The sequence below is a fragment of the Theobroma cacao genome, chromosome 5 (genome assembly GCF_053813885.1).
Source record: "Theobroma cacao isolate CCN51 chromosome 5, ASM5381388v1, whole genome shotgun sequence".
Lineage (NCBI taxonomy): Eukaryota > Viridiplantae > Streptophyta > Magnoliopsida > Malvales > Malvaceae > Theobroma > Theobroma cacao.
The window spans coordinates 36937821-36948990 of NC_142643.1; the positions used below are offsets into that span (position 1 = coordinate 36937821).

An 11170-nucleotide genomic window follows, 5' to 3' on the forward strand; every position below is an offset into this window, starting at 1 on the left:
TAATTTATAAGATATTACCACTTCTTTGACATCAATAATTGTCTGAATAATATGATTAATTTCTCAATGTTGTTCTTTTAAGATATTGTATATTTTATTTGTTGTGTGCCAATTAACATTTTGGTAATGTTTTGACACCAAACAGGATAGGAGAATTACAATTCAAATTTCATGGCGTCCTTAGTTATCACTTGTTATTCTGTAACATCAAGGTTAAAATATATACTCAATAAGCTCCTTTTTTTTTAAAGAAAAATAATTCTTTATGTTTTATTTTATGCATATAAGCTCTTATCTTAGGATTATATCAAGAAAAAATCTATATATTGACTAAAATTAATGTCTTATGCATCATGTGGTTTTTAGGGTTGTTAGACTCAGCATTTTTTCTACATATTTTTTTCACTTGAAACATATATATTTCAATCAATCAATTTCGTTACATTAAAAAATTACATTATCTGCGATGAGTGGAAAGATACCAACTATGAGCTTATCAACTGTTAAGATTATAAATTAGCGACTTATTTGAATACAATAAAAAATAGATATTATTGAGAAATTTGATATATATAGTTGAGGAATTTGTTCATTATTTTAACTTAATATAAATTGCATGACAAGATTGTTGTCAGCATTCTTAAGGTCTACAATGCTACTGTTGATGTTTATAAGAACGAAAAGCAAGTAAAGAGGGAAAAGTAGACATAAATTAGTGCCTGGCTGGAACAGCCAACCTGCCATGTGCATGAGTTGCTTTGGTAAATTGGTCCAATTATTCACTTTCATGGGCTTAGCCAAATGGACTTGCCGATGTAACAGTTTGGCAGCGCTTTACCACGGGGGCTTAAGATACATAAAGGCCCCAATATTTGCCCTCTTTGTCTTTTCCTGATCCGGAGAAATAGCTTTTTGCCAACGTTGGGCTATTGTTCATATAATCAGGATTTGTCAGTGGGCTGGGTTTCTTAACCACGGTAAAAATGCCTCTAATTTATTAAAACATTTGGGAAGGAGATTTGGGCAGACGAGCATTGGGATTTTGGGGCACCGTATCGAAATTTGACAGACACGCACACTTTTATAGCATCGTGAATTCTGAACTTTGTGGGTATAGCGGGCCATAGTGGTCAGCAGCAATGTGCCTTTGGTGCCAACGAAGAATCTTGGTATTAACTATTCCTATTAATTATTATTAGGATAGGATGGCATCCAATCACAGATAGTGGGAGAGTAGGAAAGAATGAACCTCAATCTTTAGGCCCTCGTGGATTTTATCCAGCCTTGTTGCAGTTGCTAGTGTTCCAGACTTCTATAAAGAACATGACAAATCTATAGGTGTTACTATCATTCATCATACATATTCTATAGTTTTCTGAAATAATGTGCTATAGAAACAAAACAGCAATCCCACTATGGCAAATATCCAACAAAACTGCACAAGAATAGTTTTGTGTGCTTTTTTTACTAAAACAAGTCCGTTGGAGCCTCCCAAGAACCGACCCTGGTGGCGCTTGGCAATGGTGGGTTGGACTGGGGAAATGCACGCGTACTAATAGAGCGTGGGTGATTCTCCAGGAAAAAAAATAAATCCATCCCGTACAACACTAGCAACGTGCCTCGTCCCCCTTAGTATCCTTTGCCAGGATCCCGCTGTCCTGCCACTGCCGCAAATATCAAAACAAAAACCCCAGAAGGAATCGGCCCTTTTTGCATTGTCCCCAGCCTACCAAAAAAGAAAACATTTTTGCTGCACAGCCTTCATCAAAACATGAGAATCAGAAACAGTGGCCCTCGCTCCATTTCACCTCCACTTGATCATCTCTCTTCTATTCTACGACTACCACCCTCTGCACCGCGTGAAAAGCCATCCTTTTCCCCCACCAAAGCCATGATGACCGCTTCTGATCCGCTTTCCTCCTCTTTATCTGATCAACAAGCGCCACATGTCATGGTCAGTAGAATCAACGCCCGACTTTCCTCCTTTGACAACGGGGCTGATTCCAAAGACACCATCTTCAGCACAAGCTCTTATGCCCAAGATAGCGGGTCCTTCTCAACTAATGGGAGGTGAATGATTACGAAGTTTCCATCTTTTATATTCATGTTTGTTTTCGTTTTCTGTAATAAGTTTCGGCTGAAAATTTTGGCAAGTTTTTACAGTTTTGGGCACGGCATTTTTGGTCAGACTCAGACATCAACTTCAAGCTCAGCTTCTTCATCCCTATCTTACAGTGGTATGCAACATTTTGTATGTCCATATACATTCTGAAATTTTAAATAAAAATGTTCTCTTTTTCCGCATGTTGGGTTTAACACGGGACGATGTAGGGCGCTGGTGTGAGGAAGAAAGAGCAATTCCATTGAAAAAAAGAAGAGTAGTGATGATAAGCTACGAAACAAAACAAAGCAAGGAGATTCAGATCATGAAGAAGGATGCATTGGGAAGGAAGCGAGAGATGGGGGAGATGGAGGGTTTTGAGAGGTGCAATAGGGGGAATGGGAAGGGATGGAGGTGTAACAAAATGAGAGTGAAGGGTCATAGGTTGTGCAAGCACCATTTGGAAATGCAAAGGATGAGAAGTATGAATTGCCCCAGCAGAAACCAAGGGGATTCCTTTGCTGGTGGAGCCAACCAAATGAGGGAAAACAAGAGGGTACGAGTGGTCAAGGCTCGATCCATGAGCAGCTTGCTTAGAGACTCTGTTCCATTGTTATATTAAAGTTGCTGAGGTAGTACTCGTGCTAGTATTGAATTAAGCTTTAGCAGAAACTTGTAGTTTGATAGGAAAGTTGTGGGGAAGGAAAACCGTAGTAAATAGAAAATGGTAGACTGATAGTAACAGCTCCCTTTTTTTAACCATCCAATTAAAAAATGTAATGATTTATAGGTTTGACAGAAATCAAAATGAACGAGAGACACGGTTCACGGTTGCTTCCTTGCTATTTCTTTGTATTTTCGTTAGTTTTCCATGTTGGGTGCTGGCAAGTCTGCCACGTATGTAGTTTGTTTTACAATTTTCAATTTCCTTTCTTTTTTATAGGTTGCAAGGAAATTAGTGACTATTTGGTTGCTAGCAGTACTATTTTATACATAAAATTATAAAAATTATAATTATAATTACCTACTATATGGATATTATTTCATACAAAAAATCAATGAATAAACCGACAAAAGACTGGTATAAAATTAGATATATACAATATAATATAAAATTACATTCAACTAACATATGATCAGATTTGAACTTAAGACTTAAAAGATATCATGACCATGAGCATGATGTGGGTACTTTAATCTAATTTTGTATTGATTTATTATTAGTTAATTGATTAGTTTTTTTTATTGAATTTAATAATACTTTTGTTGAAAATTACTGGATTATGCATAATTTCGATTAATGAATGTAATTTTATTAAAATAAGTCAATTTTTAAAAATATTATATTTACATATAGTCATATTGATTTAGAATAAAAATGAACATAAAATTAATTGAAATATATACTTATATGATGACAATTGAAAGTAAGATTCTAATAGTTCCTCTTTTTGTGCTATTGAGACAGGTTCTCATTGACCCATTTAGATTATTTTGTTTTTCAAGTAATTTGGTTTTTATGTAATTTTTTATTTAAAATGATGCAATGTTGAATTAAATTACAATAATATATATCATCGCGTCTTATCATGCACAAACCAAAATTGAATTAGTTACTCCATTTTGCATTACTCAGAAAGAAAATAAAAGCTAAAATAACAAAAAAAAACTTGAATTATATATATTTATAATTAAATTTTTATATTTTTATTATATCCAATTAAATATATTTTTTATTTGTAACAGATTTAGTCCTTATTCTTTTACCTTTTAAAAAAATTCTTATTACTTTATTTTACTCAATTAAACCTTTATCTCGTAATAAAAACGTAATAAACGATATTTGCAATAACAATAATGATCACTTGTTGTATGCATAAAATTTAACTTAATATGCTGATTAGGAACAATCAACACCAATGATGTGAAATTTTTTATGATATAGTGCACCGTGTCAACAATCACAATAAAAATTAAAACGTGACATATCATATATGTTTAATTAATATGTTACGTAAATTTCTATGTATATAAGAAGTGAAAACTTTCATTAAAAATAATATCTGTTATGTTTTCATTAGGTGATAAAAATTCAATTATATATAAATAAAAAACTTAATAAAAAAGAAGAATTCGATTGAGAAAAGCATATAAAATAGTAACATAACTGTGGCCGACGTTCACCCGGTTCATGAAAGGATGAAAAAGGCCGGGAAGTGAAGAACAAAACAAAAGATGAGGAAATTGGAAATAGTTAGAAAAAAACGAAAACGTTGGCAACTATAGTCTATAGCAGTGTGGTCCCCACATCCCATTCTCCCTCCCTTACCTTACGGATAAGCCTTTCATTGAACAGACAGTCTCTCTCTCCCCATCTTCCAACGTTTCCAATGAATCAATCCACACCAAAACGCAAACAAACTACATCAGAAACGCAACTTCCAACTCTCAAACGGTGTTATAAAAAAGAAACACAAAGAGCCAGAGGGTCTAACCTTCAAAGCCAGTTATGCTTTTCTTCTACTTTTCCACATACCCTTTTGCCTAAATATCTTATTTCCTATCAAAAATATCTTTGAAATACTATATTGGAACCAAAGGAAAGGAAAAAAAAATGTCAGTTTTGGCAGCAAATTCTCAAATTTTGTATAGAGAATTCTATCAGAGGGACCAACAACAGCAGCTTTGGAACAGTGGGAGCTGCATGTTGTTGCAAAAAAATTGTGGGTATTTTGGGTTTGATAGGAGGAATGGAAAATGGAAGAAGAATATTGCAAGGAGAGGTTGGAGAGTAGAAGCTCTTTGGCCTGATTTGTCCAGACCAAGTGCGGTTGAGATGGAACCAATCAACGATTGTGATCAGCTTGATCAAATTCTGCTTCGTGCTCAAGAGCTCTCCCAGCCTATTCTCATTGACTGGTTTCCTCACTCTCCATGTTTTTGTTGATCTAATCTTTATTTGATTTGTCCTCTGCTTCATGAATTGCAAAATGTTTAGGTCCTGGTTTTGTTTAATTGTTGATAGGATGGCTGCTTGGTGCCGGAAATGTATCTATTTGAAGCCTAAATTGGAGAAATTGGCAGCTGAGTATAATACCAAGTAATTTCCCTCCTCCCTCTTTAGGCTCTACTCTAGTTTGTGAAAATCTTTTACTAGTTTTGGAAATCTATGTGTTTCTAAATTATCTGAACTTTTTGGCCACCTGACCCTTCATATAAAATTGCACAATATTTTACACCCCAACCTAGGGCAACCGATTTGTGTTTTAGGCTATAGAAGGTTGGAGATGATAATTTGAGTAAAAACTTACATTCGAGTTCTAGTATTTTTCATCTCAATGAAAAGGGGGTCACCTTGAGGTTTTGGATTAAAGTCTTAAGTTCAAGCTGCACCATGATGAGTAACTGTATTCATCATCGGCTTAAATCATCTATCATCGACTGCCCAGCTGTTAGTCCTTGTCAAAAACTAGTTTAGCTATGAAGTACTTTGCGCTGCTCATGCCATAATCAGTTGCTTTAATTATTTTTGTTATGTTCTTGACGTATTCTTTTTTGTTTTAAATCCTCCTAGAATCAAATTTTATTGTGTGGATGTCAACAAGGTACCTCAAGGTCTAGTGAAGCGGGGAAACATCTCTGTATGTATATGATATGCTTTGTATATACTTTCTTTCTCTCTTCGTAATCTGATATGATTTCTTTTTTGATTGTTTATGCCTTTCTGAGCAGAAAATGCCAACAATTCAGGTGCGTTGCCTACAAACTAAATCTGGGTTTGATATTAAAAGAGACTCTCTTATAAAGATTGACAGAAGGATCTGAAAAACTTGTTGCAGGTATGGAAGGATGGAGAGATGAAAGAAGAAGTAATTGGAGGACACAAGGCATGGCTTGTGATTGAAGAAGTGAGACAAATGATCCAAAAGTTTGTATGATTAAACTACTGGGACCATCACTCTTCTCTGTAGAATTAGCTTTTTCTCTGCTCTGCCATGATAAGGAAACTCACTTCCTATAGAAAAGCCATATTTGTACAGTAGAAATAATTCCACTAATCAGTGTTGATGCATAAAGGAAAGATGCATCTTGAATTTGAAGTTTGAAATTAGCATGGCCATGGTATGCTGCAATTGCTGTGTGCAGAGAGGTCTTCTTACTTTGTTTTTTAATGTCTGCAAGTACCATAGTATGAAAAGCTTTGAAGATTGTCTGTATACAATCTAAATATAGCAATTGAAACTTGAAAGGCTTACTGTGGCACATTAATTTTGTTCGGGTATATAACACAAATATTAGAGTTGAAACACCTAGACATTGTTTTCTTTTTTTCTTTGTTTTTAACATTTTTGTTAAGGTCGCATTAAACTAACAAAATTGCAGAAGTACAAGCCAAACTGTTTCACCAGAAACGAACAAAGAAAAACACGTGCCGGGTGCTGTTGTAGAGTTGTTGTGAGACATTAATTAGTCTAAAAGTAATAGCACACTCAACCAGCGGGGATGTCGCTTTGGCCGAGTGGTTAAGGCGTGTGCCTGCTAAGTACATGGGTTTATCCCGCGAGAGTTCGAATCTCTCAGGCGACGTTCTACCTTTTTATCATTTTTAAGTTTTCTAATCAAGGCTTAATGCTAACGCTATGGGCCAAAAACGGTTTAAGTACATCGCGCCACAAGCGTTTTTATCGTCTGCCACAACGGAAAAAGGTACAAAGGACCCAAAGTAAAAATCCTTGTTGTTCTTTCAATTCTAGCAAACACAATGTAAAAGGACAAATCTCCCTATTAAGGATGCCATGCCAAGTGGAGCTACTTTTGGATCTGATGGGCATTGCTCGATGTGCGTTTACGAGGATTAAGCCTTGATAGGGCCAGCCAGAAGATAATCCTTTCGGCTTTCTAGTATTGCATCAATTGTGCCGACATTTTCCACACAATTAATGCACTGATTCTTGCCACCTAAAACTATAAAAACGTGGAACACTGACCGTTACTTGTGCCAATTTAGGAGGAGCAAACTCCTCTCCAGCATACCTAGGCTTGGATTGCTTAGGCATATAAATTATCCGTCTCTTATTTTGTTAGCAACCATTGGGACATAGAGTTAGTTTAGCTTCCGCTACAACAGAATCTTTAAGATTCTGAATCACTCCAAAGCAAGTTTCCATGTTCATCACAAGTCAACCATGCATCACATACAAAACAACAGATCGGGCACACTTCAATATGCACAAGTAGGGTTCTTGTAACTCATGAATTAACTTTGATTCAATCTCAGCCAAGCTCTGTACAAGTTCTCGTCATGTGAGCTTGTACGCCTCTTAGTACCCATCGATAACATCACAGTACAAAATGAAAAATGGAACTGCAGAGGCTAATTCTTAAAAGGAGAGGTACAATCTAAGAATAGGGCTACCTTCTATACAATCTTGGCCAAGCTTTCTAGATGAATAATTTCATCAGGCAAGCTCAAAAAGAACGGTCGACCCTGTATTATGTAGAAATATATAATGGTGATACTGCAGAAGATAATTCTTCAAAAGGCTGAAAGGTACAGGGGCAAGGGCTATGAGAAACAATCCTGATAGGGGGCCGAAATAGAAGTTTCAACTGCCAATAATCCAACCTAGGGAAAGAATCCTTACCATACTGCCCTAGAATTGAAACTGTGACTTCCTCCTAACACATGCAATGGAGCAAACATGCTCGCTATGCTACCAGTGATAGTACTTTGATAATATGTAAATTGTCTTTTCTTACTAGACTGCATCCATCTTCGTATGTCCACTACTAAGCGTATTTCATTTATACATCTAGTTGATCATCCCATCAACATAACCACCTAACGCTACTTCACCTGCCCACACACTTGATATCACTAAAAAACATATTAATCCCCATACCTTAAGCTCTCTTTTATTCTTTACTGATAACCCCTTAGCAAAGGGATGAATGCACGCAAACAACCTCCATTACAATTAACTTTACTATCAGTAAAGGATCAAGATATCAAAGTTGAAGATAAACAACAATTTCAATATCCATTTGTTTGCAGAAGTTAAACCAAACCACTGTAAGGCCATCCATATGGTTTTCTTCTAATCTCATAATCGCTGTCCTGTAACTAACAGCACTCTGTATTACATGGCCTAAGATTTATCTTCATGCTCTTTCAAATGCCAACACAATTTGCACAAATAAGAAAGTGCTTCACTTTGGACAAGTAAACATGTTAGGTGCAAGAGAAATTTCATTACAAGCACAAGGAATCCCATATAACAAACTCCTATATCACCATGCGTACTATGACAACAAAAATAATATCATGCTTTCAATTGTATTCCCAAACAAGCAAACCAAAGAGAATAACTAACCATACACCCCACCCATGGTAACTATGGTCCAAGCTCCAGATATTAAAATGAAAACCAATTGAAATCCTTCCAAAAACAATAAGTTATCCAAAACCTACATTAACTGGACCAGTAATTAGCCTGACAATACCTCTGGCAAAGACAGGAGCTCAGTAATCAAATTCAAACTACATGAACACAATCCAAAAATCATTAAATTATCCTGAGAAAAATGCACCAGCCGAGTGCCATAGTTATTGCATCGGATCTCTACTTCTTGTGAGAACATGAAAACCACAGGCAACCAAACCACAAACTTCAACTTGCCCATAAGGCCTCCATCCTTCTAAGACCTAATGCAATTCAGTTCTTATATGCTTTAACAGAAGAAAAAGAGCGGCGCAATTTGACCTTTTTCAGAATTCTGACAAATCACAGGAGCAATACAAATAGATAGTAGAGAACTAAACCACCAAGGTGATTAGATTTTCACTCTTAAGAACATCATTTCATTAACATGAACAAAGATCATGTGAAAGCACACCAAGGATGAAGAGCCTCTTCATTAACATGAACTAAGATCATGTGAAAGCACACCAAGGATGAAGGTCCTCAAGGGGACCCAATGCATAGAATTACAATAGTCACTGTAAGACAACATTTTCGTCATTGTCAAGGTTATAAGTTTAAAGGGATAGTTCAGATATTGGCAAACAAGACAGAGATGACTCTCAGTCCAACTTCCAAGTTTAAAACCATGAACCATAGACCAAAATCATACCTGCTTGGCTCATACAAATCTGTCACAATAATTGCCGAAAACAGACACGTTTTAATAAAATTCTAGAATTCCAAAACAAAAAAGAAAGACTAGTTCCTCATTTGGGAATGAAATAAATCATATTCCAAAACCAAATACTGCCCGAATCTTATTAAAAATAAGATCCCTCCATCCTCTCTCCGTGTTCTCCACCACAGTCGCATTCCCATATCTGCATCACACATCAGCATAAACCCAAAATCAATCACCCAATTCAATTGGCAACGTATTTGCCATATTCACAATAAAACAACTAAAGATAAAAACCAACCTGTCCTCCTCCGGAACATCCGTATGTGTGAGCTTGATTATAGTAACTCCAGGCTCAGGCTCATCAAAAACAAGTCTTACCTGCAATCAAAACCCATTACCAAAGCCATCATTCAATCACTCTCTGAATCTCAAAAACTTGTAAACAAACAAAAGAAAAGACCAATTAAACTTACCGTAGAATCAATCCCATCAGGCCAACTCCCAAATCTCCATCTCTGAACAATCAACTTCCCTTCTTGCAACTCCAAATTACTCCCAGTAACCGACCCATCGAAAATACTGAACTGCCCACCAACGTCTTTGCTAATCCTAGCATTACTCTGCGTAAACCCTTTCCACCTATTCTCATCCATCAAAATTTCATACATATCCTTAGCTCTACAGTTAAACTTCTCGGACATTGTAATCGTCTTAAACCCTTTTTTCCCTTCCTTTTTCGCTTCCTTCTTCACTTCCTTCTCCACCACAACTTTCTCCTTAGACACCCCGGCTGAATTACAACTACTATTACTGTTTTTGGGAGCCAATTTCTTGGCTTCCAATTCATCTTTAGCGGGGCCTCCTTTCGCCATAGTTTTTACGTAATCCCTCACTTTCTCTAAAACCAAAGGCTTCCCTTTGGTCAGCATCGCTTCCTTCAATGTTTTCCCAATAGGCCCTTCATCTTTAACCGTCACCTTAACTTCCGGATCCTCGTCAGCATTCTCATCCGAAATATATGGAATCTCAACATTACCGTCAACTTTCAAGAGCGTCTTCCCTTCTCCATCTTTGGCTTCGCCTTCCCAGGACAAATTCACACTGATTTCATATCCAGGAATAATTTTACCCTTCCGGACATTGACGTAGGCTTCGCCGTCGACTTTTTCGACCTTTTTGGTCTTGATGTGGAGATTGGCTTCGCCGTCGAGGATGGTGAGATTGGAAAGGGATTTGGTGAAGAAGGTTTTAGACCATGGGAGACAATCGGTTTCCGACCAGTGCCAGTTGTGGACGTTGGCTCCGTCGGGTCTGTCCTCCACGATCCATCGCTTGTCACCTTCGCCGTACTTGGCCATCGAGAGAAAACAAAAAATGGGGTGTTCGGATTGAAAGAGAGAGCGTTAGTGTGCTTGGCTGGGGGCTTTGATTGATGGGAAAGTTTATAAAAGCAGATGAGAGAAAGGGGCGCGGTGGGTTCTCTGGAGGGTTCAGGGTGAGGAAGAGTCTAGAATGTGGGAGTCCGGTGGCTTTGGGGATACACAAAAAACACATTAAACTAAAGCTCCTCTCTCTCTCTCTTTCTTATTTTCCATTGGAAGGATCTGGAAGACTATTAACTAAATCTGTTTTTAGGGTTTCTTTCTTGTTCGTGAGTGAACTTTGGGTCAGGCAAAGCGGTCCAAGCCACCCAATCTCCCCGTTTTTCAACACCACTTCACCTTTTCCAATTTGTTTTATTTTCATTTTCTTTTTGTATTTATTAAAGAATTTCTTTAATATTTTTTGGGTTGTTTTTTAAAAATAAAAATAAAATGAAAAATTCGGATTTTTCTTGTATCAATAAAAAAGTTTATGAATGTCTCTACGTGATAATAGATTAAATGTGTTTTATTATTAGGTTGTTCATAAGTTTTTTATTCA

The 11170-nt window shown here is 36.7% G+C and overlaps 3 protein-coding genes and 1 non-coding gene across 4 annotated transcripts; 3 read left to right on the forward strand and 1 right to left on the reverse strand.

Annotated features, from left to right (window-relative positions):
- Positions 1 to 1771: 1771 nt before the first annotated feature.
- LOC148762832 (uncharacterized) lies at positions 1772 to 2924 on the forward strand. The gene is made up of 3 exons (XM_088806643.1): positions 1772 to 2070; positions 2155 to 2237; positions 2332 to 2924. The coding sequence occupies exons 1-3, from the start codon at positions 1772 to 1774 to the stop codon at positions 2721 to 2723; spliced, it is 774 nt and encodes a 257-aa protein (XP_088662769.1). The 3' UTR covers positions 2724 to 2924.
- A 1658-nt stretch (positions 2925 to 4582) lies between these two features.
- WCRKC1 (WCRKC thioredoxin 1) lies at positions 4583 to 6246 on the forward strand. Its single transcript, XM_007028963.3, has 5 exons — positions 4583 to 5020; positions 5127 to 5201; positions 5676 to 5742; positions 5834 to 5851; positions 5941 to 6246. The coding sequence occupies exons 1-5, from the start codon at positions 4716 to 4718 to the stop codon at positions 6037 to 6039; spliced, it is 564 nt and encodes a 187-aa protein (XP_007029025.2). The 5' UTR covers positions 4583 to 4715; the 3' UTR covers positions 6040 to 6246.
- A 360-nt stretch (positions 6247 to 6606) lies between these two features.
- Positions 6607 to 6688, forward strand: TRNAS-GCU (transfer RNA serine (anticodon GCU)). The gene has a single exon. It is a non-coding gene; the product is annotated as a tRNA-Ser (tRNA).
- Positions 6689 to 8987: 2299 nt separating this feature from the next.
- On the reverse strand, positions 8988 to 10747 carry LOC18599135 (Aha1 domain-containing protein). Its single transcript, XM_007028966.3, has 3 exons — positions 9721 to 10747; positions 9546 to 9625; positions 8988 to 9446 (listed from the first exon to the last, which is right to left on the reverse strand). The coding sequence occupies exons 1-3, from the start codon at positions 10603 to 10605 to the stop codon at positions 9353 to 9355; spliced, it is 1059 nt and encodes a 352-aa protein (XP_007029028.3). The 5' UTR covers positions 10606 to 10747; the 3' UTR covers positions 8988 to 9352.
- Positions 10748 to 11170: the final 423 nt, after the last annotated feature.